This window comes from Anabrus simplex, chromosome 2 (genome assembly GCF_040414725.1).
Source record: "Anabrus simplex isolate iqAnaSimp1 chromosome 2, ASM4041472v1, whole genome shotgun sequence".
In the NCBI taxonomy this organism is placed as follows: Eukaryota; Metazoa; Arthropoda; class Insecta; order Orthoptera; family Tettigoniidae; genus Anabrus; species Anabrus simplex.
This window is the reverse complement of record NC_090266.1, coordinates 985,926,467-985,949,508: the sequence shown is the minus strand read 5'-3', so window position 1 is coordinate 985,949,508 and position 23,042 is coordinate 985,926,467. Positions and strand designations below refer to the sequence as shown.

The 23,042-nt window shown below is 41.1% G+C and overlaps 1 protein-coding gene across 3 annotated transcripts in view; it reads right to left on the bottom strand.

The window, feature by feature from the left end:
* Window positions 1-23,042, bottom strand: part of LOC136864608 (delta(14)-sterol reductase TM7SF2) — a 378,438-nt gene that overhangs the window by 342,290 nt on the left and 13,106 nt on the right. For 2 of the 3 annotated variants that reach the window (XM_068225883.1, XM_067141843.2), the window contains exon 2: window positions 11,648-11,783. In XM_068225883.1, the coding sequence (XP_068081984.1) occupies window positions 11,648-11,662 (15 nt within the window). In that variant the 5' untranslated portion in view covers window positions 11,663-11,783. Of the gene's footprint in view, window positions 1-11,647; window positions 11,784-18,093; window positions 18,224-23,042 lie in introns of those variants that run through there. The other variant, XM_067141844.2, reaches the window with a different exon arrangement.

Genomic DNA, 23,042 nt, shown 5'->3' with positions numbered 1-23,042 from the left:
GCATGTTAATACATGCAGCTACTCCGCTCGGTGATAGTGTTACTGAAATATAATATAAAATGGTTGATCCAAGAACAGATATTATGAAAATCATTTACATTTGGGGAAAAAATTATTTATCTGAGGAGGGGATGACAATTCCACACGAGATTCATCATTACTACTTTGTCTCACACTTTCTTGTAGTTCAAAATCGCCACATAGATATTCTCCATCTTCGTTATCAAAATATAGCTCTCCAGAATCACTATTTATGAGGAAACATTCAACTTCTTCGTCAACAAGAACTGAATGTATACTTGAAGACGCCATAATGGCTACACATTAGCGGGAAAGATGTTCCACTCCAACGAAGCTGAAATGATGCCAGATTGCTTTCAAAACATGCCAAATGGAATGGTATATCTGCTGTAGAGAAATTGTTTGAGCATTTCCACGGAATCTCAAAGCATGACACTATATCGCGTTCTTTTGTGAGTTCTGTGAAGTACACTGTGCACGAAAACGTATATCGATGGCCTAGAACGAATACCTCGTATCTCACAAAGTTCTTCCTATTCATTATTTCCCTTAAGACTGGTCACGCCTTCCAGCCACGTTTGGGTATGCAGTCCTTCAGAACATTGTTCGTTGGGTTCATTTTCCTATGCGGAACAGTAAAGGAAAATGAACCTTACAAAAATTATACTCTAGGAGTTAGTAAATACGTCACGTAAACATACTTTCCTATAGTACGGTACGGTAAGGTTCATTTTCCTTCACACACCGGCATAGGAAAAAAGAACCTAACGAACATTGTTCTGATGGACTGCATATCCGTGTGTGGCTGGAAGGCGTAACCAGTCTTAAGGGAAATAATGGATAGGAAGAACTTTGTGAGATACGAGGTATTCAATCTAGGCCATCGATATATACGGGTTGGCGGGTGAGGCACGGCGTTCAATAACGTATACATACGGGTTTGGCAGTGAATGGGTTAAATCGGTCTGTTCGCAGACCAACTTAGCTTTACGGGAGCGAAAGCTGGGTGGACTCAGGATCTCTCAGGATTTCTTATTCATAAGTTAGAACAGACATGAAAGTAACAAGAATGATTGCTGGTACAAACAGGTGGGATCAATGGCAGGAGGGTACTCGGGGAATGAGGAGATAAAGGCTAATTTAGGAATGAACTCTATGGATGAAGCTGTACGCATAAGCCGGCTTCGGTGGTGGGGTCATGTGAGGCGAATGGAGGAGGATAGGGTACCTAGAAGAATAATGGACTCTGTTATGGAGGGTAAGAGAAGTAGAGGTAGACCAAGATGACAATGGTTAGACACAGTTTCTAATGATTTAAAGATATGAGGTATATAACTAAATGAGGCCACAACACTAGTTGCAAATCGAGGATTGTGGCAACATTTAGTAAACTGACAGAGGCTTGCAGACTGAATGCTGAAAGGCATAACACTCTATAATGATAATGTATGTATGTATATTCACGCCAAACACTTTTCTGAAGATTTCTATGGTGAGGATGAATTAGCACACATCTGTACATCTTGGCAATGTCTGCTGTAAGACCAACAAAATAGGTTCTGAACCTTAAAACAATGGACAGCAAGTCAGAGTGAATACTAGGACCAACCATTAACATAGAATTCAATGCTATCCCATTTGATGATTCGCAGCTTCCTTCAAAAACAATTCTCTGCTAGGTTGTAGTGCTGGAATCCTTGAGCACACAATGATGGGGCATGTAAAAGCTTAACGAGTTAGAGGTCCCGGGAGGTGATATTTCCACGTTGACGCAAGTGTGATAAAGAGATATAACTTGAAAACGTCCGACTCGTTGGCTGAATGGTCAGCGTTCTGGCCTTCGGTTCAGAGGGTCCCGGGTTCGATTCCCGGCCGGGTCGGGGATTTTAACCTTAATTGGTTAATTCCAATGGCCCGGGGGCTGGGTGTTTGTGCTGTCCCCAACATCCCTGCAACTCACACACCACACATAACACTATCCTCCACCACAATAACACGCAGTTACCTACAAATGGCAGATGCCGCCCACCCTCATCGGAGGGTCTGCCTTGCAAGGGCTGCACTCGGCTAGAAATAGCCACACGAAATTAAAAAAACTTGAAAACAATATTCTCTCACCCATGGGTAGACAATGCAAGTGTTGAGCTTGAATTATTATTATTGTTATTATTATTATTACTTGTAACGTATGGCTATGAAGTATTACATTCAGTTAGTATTTGTATTATTATTACTATACAATCGCGTTGTTTGTGAGGTTGTGTCATGAAATATGTGCAGTATATAAATATTTATATGACTTCAGCTGAACGCCCCTGGACCAAACGACAAGTACATCAGTTCTTTGGCTTGTGTGGATGGTATAGCAGTTTCATGCCACACTTTGAAGAGAAGGCAATACCACTCACCGATCTACACCATAACAACCGCCTGTTCCAATGGACCAGCAAGGAAGAGGCAGCATTCCAAGGCATTAAGGCTGCGATATGCAACAACGCTCCCGGTCCATTCCATCCTGATCCTCAATGGAAGATGTGCCTGCAGACGGACGCCAGTGACTCCGGCCTAGGAGCAGTGTTATTCCAGAACAGGAGCGACAGGGGAAGGAACATCATCGAGTATCCAGCAGGAAGCTATCTCCCACTGAAGAACGCTACTGCACTGCCAAGAAGGAAACCTTAGCCGTGGTGTGGGCCATAGGCAAATTTCGAGGCTACTTCGAGGGAAGGAAATTCCAGCTCTACACCGATAATGCTGCTCTCAAATGGTTGAACTCGGTCTCTGGCTCAAAATCTAAATTGCGATGGCCTCTGTTAATCGCAGAATTTGATTTCTATGTGTGTCGCGTCCCAGGACCGACGAACATAGGAGCAAACAGCTTATGCAGGCACCCGGCGATGGAACCTGAAGCTAGGAGCACTATTGTCGAGAGGCAGTTCCCATGAAAACACCAGAGTGAGCCTAAGGAAGCCGTCCTTATGACCATCAAGAAGGAACTTGTTCTCGGAGTAATCAAACAGTAGCAAGAACAAGATAAGCCCTCTAGGAGCATGACACAGTGGATTAGGAGACAGAACACCGATAGTCAACTCGTCCCGAGGGAATTCAAGATGTGCTACAAGAACTTCTGGGTTGACGGAGGACTCCTAATGTACAGGTCACACCTCTCCGACATGCCTGCAGTAGTGGTGATCCCCAGATAGCACACGACGGACATCCTTGAGAAATTCCATGACAGCACTGAAGCCGGACATCCAGGAGGCGAAGAGACATAAAATTCTATCCGACGAAGATTCTTCAGGGTCAACATGTGGAAAGACATCCTGGACTACCTGAAGAGGTGCTACATCTGGGCCTGCACCAAGGCGAGCAACAGGAAGGCAGATTACAGCCAACGAGGAAGACGCCAACACGCCTGTGGGAGATCATAGCCTTGGACTTGATGGGTCCTTATTCTAGAACACAACGGGTAAAACAGGATTCCTAGCAATCACCGACCTCTTCGCAAGATGGACTGAGGCCTTTCCGATACCAGAAGCCACGACGGGATGCATCACCAGCCTTCTGCAAAATGAGGTATTTAGCCGCTACGGTTACCCGCGGTGCATTTTGTCAGAAAACGGGAGTCAGTTCACGTTGAGAAAGTGGCAGCAAATTATGACAGAATAGGGTGTGGAGCACTGGACCACCCCTATCTACAACCCAAAGGCCAATCCAACGGAACCAGGAGCTGTTCCCCTGGCAGAGTGGCAGCAGCCGCAGCAGCAGCAGCAGAACATCAAGGAGAAACAAGCTTTGGCTGAGAAGAGATCCCTTACCCAGGCCAAAGCTCAAGATGTCGAAGAGACCCAGATCTTCCTACCAGGCCAACAAGTACTGTGGCGTTACCACCCAGTCAGTAATAAGATTGGTAATTTTCACGCAGGTCTCACACCTAAGTGGGTTGGTCCTGACAAGGTGGATAAGCTGCTGGGCCATGGGGTCTACTTACTAAAGACCAACGCTCCTCTCAAGGTCCATGCATCGGAGTTGTGGCGAGTCACCCATCCGCTGCGCATACAGAGTAAGCCTGGAGGAGAAGCTACTGACGACAGCTCAGCCTGGTCATGAGGAGAATGTAGCAACTATCGAGGAAGAGGCTGGTTGCGAGGCAACCCTGACCCCCGAAACGACACAATCCGGTCAAGAGGAGGAGAGCACATCCAGCAACGTCGAGGAAGAGAAAAGATACAGTCTACGACCAAAGCGAAGTCGACGAGTGTGACAAAGTGTGGAAATTGTTTCAAGTTATAGGGGGGATATTGATGCAAGTGTGATGAACAGATATAACTTGAAAACAATATTCTCTCACCCGTGGGTAAATAATGCAAGTGTCAAGCTTGAAGTATTATTATTATTATTATTATTATTATTATTATTATTACTACTACTTCCATGGCTATGAATTGTTACATCCTTACTTCTAAATCGAAGTTTCGCAAAACAAATGAGCATCGCCTTTTCTCTGTTGTCAGTGCACTACGCCCGCTAGAACAGCTGATGCAATACGACCACTGTAAAATGCCCTTGTACCGTACTCATAAAAACTAATGAATATGGATTGAAGACAAATTCGCAAAAACTACACTTGCTAACAACATCTGACACTAAAAGGGAATATATTATTAAGAATAAAAGAGAATGAGGAAATAACACATCACTCACCACTAATGACTGACACAGGAAGGAGGTTATGGCCTAAAAAGGGAACACTCCACTGATCTCAGCCACTAGAACCCTCCAACACTATGAAAAACACACTAATTACTGACGGAAAATGTGAAAGATCGCGAACCGTACTGAAAGCACACATGCTGAGCGAGATAGGTTAACCACGTGGTGAATTTAAATATTAGAGTTGGCAACTAGGTTTCGAGATCATACTCTGCCAATATCAATCGATATTGCACCCATATGCCGAATTAGCATTTAAAAAAAAAAGTATTTAAATTGATGTTTGTGAATATGAGACAGCCACTGCGGTAGATATTTCGGCAGGCGGCATGGGGTGTCAAATAAAAACTGGCGACAGAAAGTCGAGCCCTGTCACTTTGCTTAAGGCACGTTCTAGGGTGCAGCCAAAGATAATTGCACTCTCTACCATCCTCAAATAAAATTTTCAGCCGACAGCTAAGTGCTCGGGTCAGCGCTTTCTCGCGGTGACAGTACGCTACCGCCATAAAATTTCACCAGTAACTGAACAAAGGCAGCAGAAAGAGGGAGAGACCACATGTTCTGTGCGAGTGAGACGGAATGATGACAGACATCCCTCGAACAGATATGGTTCGTCCCATACAGAAGAAAGCCATGTACCACTAGGCAAAATTCAGCCAATCAGGGAGCTCAAAATTACTCGTTTCAAAAAGGCGCCTATGATAATTTAGTTGATTAGGGACATCGGATCAGTGTTAAGGCAGATTTTTGGTGCTCCTGACAATAGGTGAAAATAGTATATTTTCAGTGTGATTGTATTAGTTAATTGTAGGTGACATGACTTTAAATGTGAAAGTGCGTCGTTGTAATACAAATCCCACGTTGCTAACCACGTGCTGACAGTTTTCACCAACATACAGTGCATCGTCGGCAGAAAATAGTACCTCCCACGCATTCAAATTAAGTAAAAAACCTACGACCGCTGTGGAATGGAACATCAGTTAGAGGAATGGCTAGGAATATCGTGATCCAACTTGTAGTGAATAAATGGGATAGGGGACACGTGATAAAACTAACTGTGCGAGGGAAACCCACCCCCCCCACAGCGCACGAATACCAGTGACGCCAAAGTCCTCAGGGTACCGCGCCAAGCCCAGGTTACCCAGGAACACATAAATTAAGCCCGCCTATCATACCCGGGGAGGAGTCTTCTATATGTTCTCAGTGAGGGAAGATCAGTTCGTCTTACTGACTCGCGAATGTTCAGTCTTTGTGTCCAGTGAACTCTAATAATGTGAAGAGTAATTCTTAAAGTAATTTGTTCGCCAGTGACAGCCATCGCTAGAGTAAGTAACTCATGAATTGCGAACTTTTATTGTATTTACTCACGAACGATGATTAGGAACGTTTATTTAAATCAGTTATCCCTAGGTAATTATAAACTATATGAGTACTTTGCCCAAGGAGAGGTGATAGACTTTTCAAGTTAAGGATCCCAATGGGATAAGGAACTAGTTAACCGTATGGCATATCAGGCTAATAAGTGCATATTTCTGTCGCAGAGACTATGATTTGTACAAGCACAGCAACATCTCGTATTTCCGATTTATTATTCTTGAAGTAATGATCAGCTATTCAAATTAATAGACATTACGGCTAGGATCTGCTAATAAAGACAGACGGTAATTGTTTAGTGTTGGGGACATGCAGCAATTGCCCAAGGAATGTCCTGTTGCAGTTCATTCAAACCAGGAGAATTCTTAGAACTGACAGGTGTACGACCTCGAGCGTAAACACAGCACGGAAGCTCAACTAGGGGAAGGTAATCCCATGATCCCGTTAAAAAGAGGGAGAGACAAGACCAACAGCCTAGCAGTCGACGGAGGTGAGGTTCAATATTATAGGAAAATCCGAATCGTGTGTAAAGTCCACCTATATAATTAATGTATTAGAGTAGGGTATAGTTGTTTTTGTGTGTGTGCGTGTATATGAGTGTAACAGCAAGAGCAATGTATACGTGTGTATAATCATGTGGAATACGCAAGCAACCATATCAGGATACTGCAAGTTAACCCCGTCTGAACTGAAGGCCAGTACGCTGACCGTTCAGCCAACGAGTCAGACTGTACTTTAGATGTAACTGGTATACTCTATACTAGTTTCAGTAATTTAACTGTTCGCTACAGTAATTTCCACATATGATAACTAACAATTTAGATCCAGAGAGAATCTTATAATTACTGATCAATTAATTCTTCAAAGTAGAGGCAATAAGTCAGTGCTGTAGTTTGGCCGGTATGCTGTACCACCATAAATGAAAACACATCGTTCACTTCATGGAAAAATTTTTTTAGAAACAAACAACCTATTTCATCTTTATTAAAAATTCCTTTACGTTAACTGTATGAAAGTTTTCTTATTAGGCTTAAGTTATTATAAATTCTACTTTGATGTTTAAATATGAATATGAATGGGGTCGCGGGGCAGCCTGTGTCAGACAAGGGTATATACAGTGAAACCTCGATTCTCCGTTTTTCGAGGGACCATGAAAATAAAACGTACAACACGGGAAAACGGAAAATCCGGGATTGAATGAAAACCATCAACAATTTGGCTAAACATCACAAAAATGAAATATGTATAATTATAATCTTACAAAAACTCCTAAACCAAACCAAACTACAGCCCCATTGGGACTTTGCCTGCCAAGCGACCGCTGCTCAGCCCGAAGGCCTGCAGATTACGAGGGCGCATGGTCAGTGCGACGAATCCTCCCGGCCGATATTCCTGGCTCTGCATATCGGGGCCGCCATCTCACCATTAGATAGCTCCGCAACTAAAGGTAATCACGTAGGCTGAGTGGACCTGGAACCAGACGTATATCCAGATAAAATTGCCTGACCTGGTCGCAATCGAACCCGGGCCCTCTGGATGAGAGGCAGGCATGTTAGACCGCGAAACCGCATTAATTACCGGTACGAGAGTTCAAAATCTCGATACTTTATATTCAATTTTTCAGGGGAATCTTCGTCAGTTTCCCGTGAAAACTTCTTTCAGTTTAGCAACTTTGATTAGGCTAGCCAAACTCTTCGAAAAATCTAATACCGCCAAGCCAAACGACAATCGACCACAAGTAGCTTTTTAATTCTCTCATCTAATAAAATAAAGCACATTAGTTACAAAAGCTCCCAAAATGATGGCGAAATCCCTTCATTTCTTAATCTTTCATTGTAATTTGGTCTCCGGTATGCAGTTCGTAGTCAGTTTCTGGAAATCTCGTACCGCGCAAATTAGGCCTACATCGACTTTTAAAGGTTATGTTGAGCTCGAAAACATGGTTTTGAATGTAAGTATCGATTCTTAAAAGTTCTCGAATGCATTATATTCAGTTCTGCGCGTCACAAATCCAGTCAAATTGGAAAGATAAAAGAAATATCATCAAAACTTTAGAAATTACGGTTATTCGTGACCTTGAGGTCATCTGGAAAGCGCGCTCGCTGCACGTGTCAGTACGAGTTGGAAATGATACCAACCATTTAAAATGTAACGTGCACAAATAAAACGACTGCGGTTTTTGGTATTTTAACACGACAACGTAGAATTCTCAGTCTTACATTAGGACCTAAACAGTAATAGGCAATCCCAAGACCGCCCATGGCTTTCTTTTTTTTTTTTTTTTTTTTTTTATGTAAGGTGCAGCATCTGTTCTGGTCTCGCTACCATAATCATGTACGATAATATAAAAAATACAGAATTTGTGTTAAGAAGGAGCAGTTTCGATTCCTGCCTGAAAGCCCAGTTACTCTACAGTGCCCTGAGCAAAGTGCCGAAAACCTGTTCGGCAGTAAGATCGAAAAAAATGTAAACACATAAACATCTAACCCTGGACATAATACTGACGTTTTATAAGTGCGAACATTCGACGAAACTCGTTCCGTCTTCAAACAGAGCTCTCGATATGCGCCGTGTCTCCTTGCAATTGTTGTGGCCAGTCTCTGCTTTATGATTTTTCGACATTCTCTAAACAATACCACCCGAATGCGATGCTAAGATGGTCCCTTATGCAAGTTCCCCGCTGATCGCTTTTCCAGTAGGTACCGGTACTTGCTTTAATTATCGCAAACACGGGGCGTTAACGCCACGATCTATAAATACTGGTATGCCATAGCCGTCCTTTCGAGAGACACAGTTTATTAAAAAACGATTGATCGAGGATTTAGCGTTGATGGGACTGGAATTTCTGGACGGTTGATCCGGGAAATCGTTTCTTCGAGGAACGGATAATGCAGGACTTTTACAACATGATTTAATTACGATGCTCGCGGGACCACGTAATCTGAACGCATATTCCGGGAAAACGTATTTTCCGGGAACGGATAATCGAAGTTCCAATGTAGCCCTGTTTCGCAGCTGGATGCCCTTCCCGACGCAAACCCTATATACAGGGATGTATCCACTACTGGGGTTGCGGGTGTAGCCTGTGTTGCACAGGGGGATATAGGCCTGTCTTGTAACTGGATGCCCTTCCTAAAGCCAACTCTGTATGCAGGGATGTATCCACTATTGCACATATCAGTGGAGGTTGGTAGTGTGCTGTTCACTTTATTCACTTTGTTGAAACACTTCTCTGTTTGCTTTTATTGAAAACTATGGACAGCTGCCTCGTCTGTTTCTATGTGATTAGTTAATTTCAAAATGTTGTGACCTGTCCTCAAACTGGCTAGTTCACACCAAACTTATGGTGTAGCACCTCAAGAAATCTGCTGTGGCGATTTGCAACCGGGTATTTAAAAAATTGCGAAGGCGTAATGCTATCAGGCTGCTAGAGGAGGAATGAACTAATAACTGTTGCTGAAGGAACAACCTGTGGCAAAATCGAAAGCTTCTCCTCTTCTCAAGAAATGTTTAGTCATAGAATTTCTTTACAGTAGCTTTGAATTGAAAGTTTTTTTTTTTTTTTTTTTTTTTTTACGTCGCACCGACACAGATAGGTCTTATGGCGACGATGGGACAGGGAAGGGCTAGGAGTAGTAAGGAAGCGGCCCCAGCATTTGCCTGGTGTGAAAATGGGAAACTCTTCACACCAGGCAAATGCTGGGGCTGTACCTTAATTAAGGCCACGCCGCTTCCTTCCCAATCCTAGCCCTTTCCTGTCCCATCGTTGCTGTAGACCTGGCTGTGTCGATGCGACGTAAAGCAACTACCAGAAAAAAGAACCATAATGGTAAGTGATTTTAACAGTATCCATTAAAAAATATTCCAACTACAGCACTGCAATAAATATATTGAGACGTAAAGTTTACACTTTTTCAGTTAAAGTGAAGGTTAATATATTCATATTATTTCAGGTCCGCATTGAACTGAGAATGAAATAATTGGCAACTTCATAAAGCACCGGCTTCTGAGTCCGCCTCTTTTCACGATCGCCACATTTCAACATTTTGAAGATTTCACAGAATAATTTTAATATGGTTTTAAAAGATTTTGAAGTGTCAAACAGTGTCAATGTCATTTAAGAAGATTGTTTAACCTTATTCTGCGACATTATGTTCACTACATGGCAATAGCCTGAGGACTTTACTGAATGGTTTTAATATGTTTCTACATACACATTTTTTAGAAAACGTCAAACAAAGTGAATATTTTTAAGAAGATCGTGATTTTATTATTAGTTTTGTTTAATTTTAATGATTATTTAAACCCAATTGCATCAGATTTTAGCAATCCAAAGTTTAATAATCGCAAGTCTTGGACAATATGGACTCGAAAATAGTATAATTATAATATGGTTTTTAAAACTTTATCATAGTTTTTATAATGTGTGTGACGTAGATAAACTTATATATGTTTGCCAATGTTTCCAGTGTATATCAGCTGATGATGACGCAATATAAAACGTCGAAACTAGTCCTGATAAAATAAATATACATGTTGTAATTTCATCTTAACAACATTTTTGGTATTGAATAAGGTGGATACAAATTTTAATAAATTGTAATCTTGGTTCAATACGGACGAATAATTAAATTTATATACTTAATATTGAGAAACACGGAGATTAACTTTTTGAACTATTCTTTTGGAAAATGCTTCTAATATTCACTGAATTACATGTGATTAAGCAGCTCAACAATATATTGAGAAACACTGAGATTAACTTTTTGAACTACTCTTCAGGAAAATGCTTCTAACATTCAGTGAATTACATGTGATCAAGCAGCTCAACAAACCAAAGGTCACTCAAGTTTTCAAACCATTCCAATTGTACAGCAACAGAACGTATTATTTTAAATGCAAGCCTTTTCTAGATATGGTTAGACATGTCTTTATGGCTGGAAACCATACTGGCAGGGAGGAGTGCAGAGAAAGCGGTGCACACACACTTTATATGCTAGCAAACTCAAGTCCTCACTCTCTTCAGGCACACCACCAATGGTAGTGAGTTTCATGTACCATTTTAGCCACATTCTAGCACTCCCACCATTCTTAAGTCTGTGGTAGTACCAACATTCGAACCCAAGCCATTGAGGACAGGGCTAAGTCATAACCGCTATGCAACAGAGGGGCCGTAATGAGAGAATAGGAGAGAGATGATGCCAGGAGGTTTTCCTTGCCACAGACCGGGGTAAGCATAACGGAATCACATTTTGGAGCACCAAACTTAGGCTTGATCGTAGCCTTCATAAATCTCTATTCCCAAAGGATAACTCTTAACATATTTGATTAAAATTCTCCAGAAGAATACTGAATGTATTTGGGAAACTTAGCACGAGGCTATTGTAATTTGACATAAAATGTTGCTATCTTTCATGTCATTCAAATTATAACAGTAATTAATAAGAGATATTTGTTTGTAACTTGGACAGAGACTATCTACCTTGTTTCCCCTCAGACTACACCACTGGTAACAACCAACAATGTCAGTACAACTTACCCTTAGGTTGTACATACTCGTATCCCTTCAGTAAACTCCAGGCTGAATCGTCTTCCAGTTCTTAATCTCCCACAAGAGTAAAAAGTAAATTCGTTAATGTTTAAGACCAATCTAGTAGTCAATGCTCGATTACAACCTGCAATAAAAACACAGAAAGCATCTCAGATTTATGTAAATGAATGACTACGACAAAAAATAATTACAGTATTCTACTAAAATGTGGATTATTTCCATCCTCATAGGTAAGACAGATTTACTCAGAAGAGACAAAAATATTGATTAGATTAAATATGGCTAGAAAATGAAGATCCCAGCATATCATACAGCACTAGCCAGTTGTTTCGGTACAGAATCAACCTCATTCCCTGAACTTATTCCTTCCACTCTTTGGACAAGGAAAAAAAAAAAAAAAAACATCAATGGTGCTTCACAGCAAAATCCATTCTGCAAATTCTTCACTAATTTACTCTTCTGTGCAGAGTACACAAAACCAATTAAAATACCAGCACATTTATTATAATCTATAAGCTTCATTTCCGTATTGATTGTAGCTACAACATAAGAATAATAATGAAGCCTCCACCCTATCAATACATTTATTTATATACTATTAGTTTCAGTAATCACAGTACCGGTTTCGACCCCTCGAGGGTCATCCTCAGCTGTCATATACAAATATAGTTATTAAAACATCACATAAGGAGGTGTTGTACATACATGAAAATTGACCAATTTGACAGGTCGTTTAAAACAAATTGTATGTTAAAATGGTAAAATGAGCCCTTTCTTCTTCAATTATAAAAAGATTACATAATGTAAAAGACAAGTCCTTATAATGTTCTTGTTGATTTGATAAGCGTAAATTGAGATTTGTACTATTGTGTATGCACTAATGTTCTTAAAGTGATCACTATTTTATGTTAAATCTTATAATTAATTATTAAAAACATTTCGAAATTTTATTCTTCTGGTGATTATGTTGCTTATTTCACGATGTCCTTCAGTTGGTAGTATGTGTATCTTGAAGTAATCTGGATACTTTCTATGAGGAAATAGGTCGTAGTTTAATGTTCGGTTCGATGCATTGTCTATGTACTATATTCATAGTATATACTAAATGCTGAGTTAATAGTAATGCATATTGTAAGTATAAAAATTTGTTTGGTTTGCGACGTGCACCTTAATATGACGTTATATACTATGTCAAGTGTCAGATGGTTTACATTTTTTAATGTCTTAAATTATAGCGTGTGGGCTTCTTTCTATATGTTGTAGGCTGTGATATCTGTAAATAGAAATGAAATGTATAACTGTGATTACTGAAACTAATAGTATATAAATAAATGTATTGATAAGGTGGAGGCTTCATTATTATTCTTATGTTGTAGCACATTTATTAACTGGAAATTACCAGTTCATAAAGTATTACAGCAACAATAAGGATATTGAAAATTACCTGAAATACATTCATATAATCACTAACATTTAATAAATAAGAACATAACACAGAAGTTGATAGATGTTGTTTCTCAAGTAAAAAACCCACCACTAAATGAATGGTTCACAAAGAAGGTATTAGTCTAATTAATATTACTTGAAGAACCAATTTATCATTAAAAGAGCAATGTATTTTTGATTTGTCATGATTTATTGGAGTATGAATCAACACAACTATTGTTCTGGATGCAAAAGTATGGTAAATTAGACATACTCTCACATTATAAATACCAAGAAAAAGTTCATTATGAGGCACATATCAAGGAAACAAAGTAAACAGCCATGTGACAAGGAGTGATGACTCACTGATTTTAATTATATATACGTTTTGTAATTAGCATGTAGCCCAACCTTTTTCTGTTCTTTTCTGTGAAACAACCAATGGCAACGGAGGGACTTGATTTTCTAGTATCTTCCTTCTAGCTAATCTTATGATGCAATAGTGTAAGTTTGCACTTCTAAAGAATTAGATTTATGTGCAATTTGGTGTTGAAGTTGACACGATTACACCTGTAGCCCTCGGGAGTAGTTGTGTTACTATGTCGGCAGCTGGCACTAGCTAACAGGATGTTATCCAAAAGTGATTAGATCAATACAGTGATGAAAATAATTCTGTGCAATGTTACAGCTATGATGGAGAGGAAGATTGTGTTAGGGAAGAGGTACACTATACTGATACTGAGGATGTAAATGACTGTATCAATCAAGATGATGATCAGCCTTCCACAGATTCAGATGACCAGCAGGGTGATAGTGAGGGGAGGACAAATTTAAGCGGAGGAAGTATAATACATCCCAGAACATTCATACTCTAGTTCAATAAAGCATTCTTCACTTGCTAGGGCCTAAAGGCGAAGCTAGGGTGGTGTGGACTGAGATGGAATGGTGCCGCTTCCGTACCCGGTGTGCAGACTTAGGGATGATAAAAATCATATAAAAATGATGTGAAACGATACCTGAAGTAGCAGAAAGGAGAGATCCTTCCTTTATGCTTGCCAGAAACCTACCAGACCGCCCCAAAAATTATTCTTACTTATATAGAAGAATTAAAACCAAGGCTGTGTAAATCAGGTGATTGCGACCACGTGCTGTGTTCCTATTGGCCGGCCAAAGTTCGCGATGTGTTCCTATTCGCCTGACAAGCTTCCTAATGTCTCTGGCAGAGCTCGCATCGTGTGCAAGCACAGGGCTGCCATATTTGCTAAAAGTAAGAGAACCACAAATTTCAAAGTTTGGTAAAAGTAAGAAAACTGCGACTTGCTAAAAATAAGAAAACTGCCACTTTACAATTGTCATGGCGTGTGCTGGATGTGAGAGTTCTATACACATCATGACCTTGTGTTGCGACGAAGTGAAATTCACAGATTTTATAGTAAGGCACGGCATAATAGAGAGAGCTATTCCCTGTGGAGTCTGTGGTAGGGATCGAGAAGTTAAAGTATCGGGAAGCCGCTATTTTTTCTCGTGTCAGAAACGCACGTGTAGGTTCGAACAGTCGGCGAAGACGGATACCTTTTTAGAGGCACACCTTTCTCCGCAGAAAGTTATATCTTTCGTAGCTTACTGGCTACTGGGAAATAGACCCCACTACTCATTGAGTCCAAGCTCGAAGTGAGTTCGGAAACAGTGTCCAATTGGTCCTCGTACTGTAGGGAAGTGTGTGAAGATTGGACCATTCGATATTCTACACGACTTGGAGGGGTAGGTGGAGTTGTCAAGATAGACGAGGCCAAGTTTGGCAAAAGAAAGTACAACCGTGGCCGTCGTGTGGAAGGTCAGTGGGTTTTCGGTGGGATTGAACGCGAAAACAATAAGAAATTTGTCATTGTGCCTGTGGAATCTTGGGACAGTGCTACGCTACTTGCCATAATTTAAGACTACATTTTGCCCGGGACTACTATAATCTCCGACTGCTGGAGGGCGTACAACTGCCTCCAGAACGAGGGATTTCTCCACTTGAAAGTTAATCATTCAGTGGAATATGTGGACACCGAGAAGAGCGAACACGTCCACACGTTGAATGAAGAACGTCTCCCAGGGGAAGAACTCGTCGTACACACAAACAATATTGAGATATAGTGGAGAAACATTGATGATGGTGATGCTTGTTGTTTAAAGGGGCCTTACATCGAAGGTCATCTAGGGAATCCCTACCTGTATCTCGACGAAAAAAGGAGCATTTCATTGGCTACTTATCCGAACATCTACTCAAATACTCCTTCCCTCGCGGAGAACGAATCCACGAATTTCTTCTCGCAGCGAGCACGCTGTATCCCCCACGCTAAGGTAAGTCATTGTTGATTAATTAAAGTGCTGAGCACTGTGTTGCATAGAATGCGCTGCTGTCACTTCTTGTAATTTTTGTCTAACATATCCAGACCAATGGTTTTGTCACTAGCCTACCCTAACCTATCCAGACCAATTGTTTCGTCACTAACCTACCCTAACCTATCCAGACCAATGGAGGTGTCACGCGGGATACTAGAGGCCTAAGGGCCGCTCCACGGCTTCTAACCTGGGGGTTTATGCCCCCAGACCCCCTTTGCTTGCCCCCAGGCCAATGGTCTAACCAATCCAGTCCAATAGTCTTGTCACTAACCTACTCTAACCTATCCAGACCAATGGCGGTGTCACACGCGATACCAGAGGCCTAAGGGCCGCTCCGCAGCTTCTAACCTGGGAGCTGACGCCCCCAGACCCCCTTTGCTTGCCCCCAGACCAAGGATCTAACCAATCCAGTCCAATGGTCTTGTCACTAAGAATGCATAAGTTGCCAAGCCTGCTTAGTGTTACGTGACGTCGCCCGAGTCGCGCCATGTTGGATGTCTAACCTCGCTTTCGCACACCGGGTATGGAAGCTTACGGACGGAACGTTTAGAACTGTTTCTAGATCAGAATGTTGTGAAAACTTAGGACATGCACTAATATATGAGGGCAGAACGGAAAGTAACGCACAATAAATTTTTTTCTCCCCTGGTATTGCAGCTGGAATGTTGAACTTTCACGATGATATAGTATGAAGTTTGCGCTACAAGGGTATTATGTTTTCACGCGCAGCTCTAGCGACAGAAGCCTGAACTACGAAACAAACATGGCGCGTATGTTACTGTCGTCCATGTGTGAAGAGCAGCAAAGTGTAGTTCGATACTTGTGGGCCAAAGGGCATACACCGAGTGAAATTCACAGGGACATGCATAGCACGTATGGGGATGACTATCTGGACCATAGCAATGTTTCCAGGTGGTGTGCATTCTTCCAAGAGAGCCGTGTGAACCTTGGTGATTCGCCACGCTCCGGGCAGCCAGTAACAGCTTCAACTCCGCAGAATATCTGCACAATTGAGACAGCAATTTTGAACAACCGGCATGTGCACCTGCGAACATTATAGCAGACATTCAACATTTCCTATGGTGCGGTGTACAACATTGTTCATGACATATTGAAATTCTGTAAAGTTAGTGCTCGCTGGGTGCCTAAGAACCTGACAGACAACCACAAGGGCCAGTGAATGATGACATGAATGGATCACTTAACGTGTTACGCCGCAGAAGGGCATGACTTTCTAAAAGGAATCGTCACTGGTGATGAGTCGTGGGCTTATCACTAATGGAAAATTCTAAATTCCCATGGAGGGAATTAGCTATTTTTCACCAATAGAGCAGGTCAAAAACAGATCAGATGTAAGGCTTTTCAGGCGTTTGCTCGAAACCATGTAGGCCTCAATGGAGTGGAAACATGCTGGTTGCCCACTACAAAAAAATTCAGTTACTCAATCTGCTAGAAAAATGCTTGTGACAGAGTTTTGGAACATGTTTTGTACGTTATTGGTGGACTTTGCTGAACACGGGACCACTGTGAATGCTACAGCCTACACTCAAACTTTGGTTGTGTCATGCCCTTCATGACAAATGCCACAACATTAATGCTGATGGTCTCAAACTTCATGACAATGCCCGTCCGCATGTTGGTGCTCCCGTTCATGAGAAACTCACCAAATTTGGGTGGGAGGTGATCTAGTATCCACCACACAGTCCGGACCTGGCACCATCAGATGTTCATCTGTTTGGTCCAATGAAGAAATTCCTGGCCAGCCAACACTTTGCAACAGATGTGGGAGTGAAATCAGCACTCCGCAGATGGCTATACTCCAACCAAACGGACTTCCAAGAACAGGGTATATTGAAACTGGTACCGCTGGTCAAACGCTCTCGAGACCGATCCTCCTGTACTGCAAGCTGTGCGACGTACCAGTAACTACGACTGTATACTTGATAGTATATCATTGCAGTTATTGCGTGAAATAACGTTCCCATATGAAAACGTGTGAGGCAATACATTTTGTCAAAAGCCTCGAAAAGTACTGCATGTTCAACTATGAACCCCTTAGTACCATTAACGAAAGTAACAACAGAATGTCAGTATCTTAAACTGTTCACGACTTATTTGGGGTGGACATCTTAGCTGAATAACCATGCATAATTTGTGAATAACTGTAGTTAGGATGTACACCTACTTGGATACTAGAGGCGCGCATTATTCAATCCTGAGACGGGGAAGATGTGCTTTGCTACATATGCAACCCCCATTACACATGAGTGGAACGTGTAATCTAAAATGCCCGACTTTGCTCCAATTCTTTCAGCAGGGGTGATGGGCGACGCTCTCGAAACCGATTCTCGTGTGCTGCGAGCTGTGCGATGTCCCAGTAACTACAAGTGTAAGCTTGATAGTTATCATCAGCAGTTCTCACATGGGAATGTGTGCGACGATAAATTTTCTCAAAAGCCTAGGAAAGCACTGCATGTTGAATTATGAGCTCCCTAATACCATTAACGAAAGTGAAGGCAGAATGCTAGTATCTTAAACTGTTCACAACTTATATCAGGTGCACTTCTTAGCTGAATAACCCGTATAATTTGTTAAGAAATGTTATTAGAATGTAAACCTACCTGGATGCCTCACAATCGTTGTTGGCAGGGTAGCCTCTTGTGATTCAGACAGGGCCGGAGGTGTTCTGTGACTATTCCTCTTCATTTATATTATGTGTTTTTAAGTGTCGGATCTTCCCAGAAGTATCTCTGCCGATGTATTTAACTTCCTTTGAATAAGCAATACAGCAGGCTGTGCTATGTGACATCTCTTCAAAATAACCTACATCCATGACTTATGTTGCGTTTCGAACATCGTCTTCAAGTTGTTGCGTACAACTAGACACAATTTCACATTGCACCGTCATGTATCGAAGTACCTAATTATGACGCAAATACTCTATAACATTGTAAGGAATTATTTCCTTCATCACCAAAATATCGGTAAACACAAGCAGTGGTCACATGTTATTGAATGTGGGGTCTGATAGCGATGTACACCTACCTGTCGAAAGAATTGGAGCAAACTGAAGCATTTTAGATTATACATTCCACTCATGCCTAATGGTGGTTGTGTATGCAGCAAGGCGCATCTTGCCTCATCTCAAGTTTGAATAATACACGCCTCTAGTATCCAGGTATGTGTACCTACATTAGGCGTTAGGTTCTATACTTAAACCACTCATTCGTGTACCTACCAGTGCAATGCCAGAATGCTGTTATACTGCGTCAAAATAGACCTCAGTAGAAATGAACGCCCTAGTCATTTGTTGACACGTATTTACGAAATTGAAAAGGCCCGTGGTTGACTATTCACATACTCGGCACAAACAACATTCAGTTCCGACTACCTGTAGGCCTACGACACGCTGCTCGCCACACAATGTGGGGACGATGCTCTTGAGATCTCTCGAAATTTCTCGCGAGAAATAGTACCTGCGCTAGTCTCGAGAAATCCCGAGACCTCGTCTCAGACTGCCCATCACTAGAAACTGGTACCACGATGGGATAAATGTGTTGAGAAACTTAGTGACTATGTAGAAAAGTAGATCAAAGATGTAAGAACATTTGTGATTTGTTTGGTTTTGGTGCATATTAAAAAATTCGGGGGGAAAAAATTATTGTGCTTTACTTTCTGATCTGCCCTCGTATATATAATGCCCCTGTCACATGAACTGTATGGACTGTGATTGGAATTAATAGGCCACCAGGACATCACTTATTCTCGCCACATAAGTATATCATCTGTTAATGATTTTTAATGGGATAACTTTGACCGAGCTAGTAGCCAGGTGTGTAATCCCGTTCGCAGAGTACGTCTTTTTCTTTTTGTCAGGTCAACATAGTAAAGAGGAGATTCGTAGCAAGTAATTCACTGTGGAAATTTTCAAGGCCACAGCAAGTAACTATGCACGTGGCTATCCAGAATATTTCTGTTGTGATGCACACCTAGGAAGGTGAAAGTAACACATGACAACAGACCTTGTTCTTTCTTGACAGATCATCATGCCAAGTTAAGTATTTTTCACGTACCTCTGCAGTAAAAGAACCTCCGTGGTTCAGGCGGCAGCGCGCCGGCCTCTCACCGCTGGGTTCCGTGGTTCAAATCCCGGTCACTCCATGTGAAATTTGTGCTGGACAAAGCGGAGGCAGGACAGGTTTTTCTCTGGGTACTCTGGTTTTCCCTGTCATATTTCACTCCAGCAACACTCTCCAATATAATTTCATTTCATCTGTCATTCATTAATCATTGCCCCAGAGGAGTGCGACAGGCTTCGGCAGCCAGCACAATTCCTATCCTGGCCAGCATGTCCACGATCTTAAGCACAAGTTCACGGACATAGAGCAAGAAATTCAGATTATGGAGACGCTAAGTAAGGGGCCTATGCTCGACATTGAGGCGTGTTTCAAACATTTAGATCAGTATTACAATGTTAATCCTAATTTAAATGAAATTTCATAGAAACCCAGAGCCTTACTTGATTTCTTGATCACGCAGCTTACTAAGTTAAGATTTCCAGGAAATTCTACCGTTTTTCGAGCTCTACGTAATAGTGTTTCGTATTTTTTTTTTGTCAACAACGACCTCCGGATCCCTCCTCCGCTATCGCTCCACAAGCGTTTCCCCCTGCCACCCCTACTTCTCCCCCTTAACCCCTCTCAGCGTAACACACATGACATGAACAGGCCACACTCGTTGTTCTGCAGCCACTGCGGTAAGTCTACGGCCGTTCAGGTGAGTTTACTAAAAACAAGTTTAATATTACAAGTTTTGCAACCAGTCTCCCTTCATTAACATTGGGCTTTCATCTTGCAGGGATCCGGTATTAAACTGAGAAGCTTAGTCCGTTTAACATCTTCAGGGCAAATACTGTCACAGTTCTACCTAATCAGACAACAACACAAGTTTTACATTTGGCTACAACCATCAAGTTTCAGAAGACGGCCTAGTTTACTATTTATAACATAAATAACGAGTTTTTTTGGCATGAACAAGAACATTTTTTTTTTGCTAGGGGCTTTACGTCGCACCGACACAGATACGTCTTATGGCGACGATGGGATAGGAAAGGCCTAGGAGTTGGAAGGAAGCGGTCGTGGCCTTAATTAAGGTACAGCCCCAGCATTTTCCTGGCGTGAAAATGGGAAACCACGGAAAACCATTTTCAGGGTTGCCGATAGTGGGATTCGAACCTACTATCTCCCGGATGCAAGCTCACAGCCGCGCGCCTCTACGTGCACGGCCAACTCGCCAGGTCAAGAACATTTTAATACCATAAATTTGAATATAGATCTATACTGTTCAACTCTAATAGTGTATTTGACCTTGGAGTTCAATGCCAACGAACTGATATACAGAGCATAAAAAGTATTAAGTATTACCAAATAATGGAATCCAACTCATTATCATGAGATGAGATGTTTCACTTATGTTTTTAATGCTTTGACCCACAAGTTGTTAACTTGTAGTAAACTGGAGTAATTTTTAACTTAACACAATTTAACACAAGATATTAAGGAGTTATTGTATGAATAATATGTTGTTGAATATTTTGTGTGTATTGCCAAGTTTCTCTTTACTGTCACGCAGCTGATGATGGCACCATAATTAGCGCCGAAACTAGTACTGCAATTAAGGATATGTTGTAAAACATCTGACAATACTGTTTTTGTATTGAAGAAGGTAGAACCTGTAAGATTTTATAAGTATTTGTAATCTCAGTCCAACACGGGTAAATCAAGATGAAGTTTCTTATGTTAATAGACAATCATGAGTGACATATTTCGTTAGGTTATAAAAGTAAATGTACTTGGTATGGGTTAAGGGGGGTCATACACTAGTCATGCCATGTTTAGTTACCACTTGACAAAAATATGACTATTTCCTACATTATTTCAAATAGGACACTGAAAATTAATATGATGATATATAACATCCTAACCTATTGTTTGATATAGTACAAATCAAAATTTAATGTAAAGTAGCCGCATTATTAATTAATAAATTTTGATAAAATTATTAACCATATGATATGACATAAAACATGATAACACTTTAAATATGAGCTTAAAGGTTGTTTTCTTTCTTTTGAAATGAAACTGGCAGAATATCATAAGAGGACGGACTAAGATGAAATCTCTCAGTGCATTCAAATTAATTTGGCAGATTTTTAAAAAATATACATATAATTTGTACATTTTTATGACCAGTTTATATGATTATATTACGCCTAAATTTTGTCTCAGTTCCATTATTTTAGTTAATCTTCTATAGAATTCCTATTTGACCAACTGTGCAAAGTTTCATTTAGATCAGACAAGTGGTTCTTGTGATATTACGTTTCTTGCTTGAAAAAAGTAAGTTTTCAGGAAATCGCATGTAAAGTTGTCACACACAGTTCTACTCCCCGTTCACCTTAGAAGGCTCCAATGCCATATGTTATACCCTCTGTCTGGATGTTCTTGGATTGTTCTTCCAGTCTGAGTTTCGCCTAGTCCTTCTAGCCTCCAAAGATGATTTTTTAAAACATTTTTTCAGCTGAATCTACGCGTACCTTGTCATACTTTCTCAAAGCTTCCACAGTATTCTTCTGAACTTTGATTCCCAATGCCCTCAGTCCTTGCAGACTACTGCTAGCTCCATCATTAAAACCGGCCACTGCACTGTAGGTGCTATTTAAACAATTTTATTACCATTGCATGATGTTTTGGGACAAATGGACCAAACTTTACAGTTGAATGACTCATTTTCATTTTGGTTTCTCCCTTTTAAACATTTTCTCAGTAACTCTGTTTTGCCAACCCAGATATATTATTTCCAGTTAATTTCACATTTCCATGACACAATTTGCAGCACAAATGTTCACTTATATTATCCACTAAAGAAGAAAAATCTATAATCCTATATGACACACTGTCAGTTTCCTTAGCATCACTGACAGGTGACCTAAGGTCCGGCCCAAGTTTCCTGGCTGAGGCACTGGGCCTACTGGTTACATCAAAAATAACATTGTCATCACCCCTCACTTCATTAGAAAAGTGATTTCCAGCAAATCTCCTCTTTTTCCGTCTTGCAACGTTCCCTTTCTTAGGCATTATGATCACAATTCACAACACAATGTAACTCTGTTTTGCCAACCCAGATATATTACTTCCAGTTAATTTCACATTTCCATGACACAATTTGCAGCACAAATGTTCACTTATATTATCCACTAAAGAAGAAAAATCTATAAACCTATATGACACACTGTCAGTATCCTTAGCATCAATGACAGGTGACCTTATGTCCGGCCCAAGTTTCCTGGCTGAGGCACTGGGCCTACTAGTTACATCAAAAATAACATTGTCATCACCCCTCACTTCATTAGAGTCCGGCTCCATGGCTAAATGGTTAGCGTGCTGGCCTTAGGCCACAGGGGTCCCGGGTTCGATTCCCGGCAGGGTCGGGAATTTTAACCTTAATTCGTTAATTTCTCTGGCACAGGGGCTGGGTGTATGTGTCGTCTTCATCATCATTTCATCCTCAT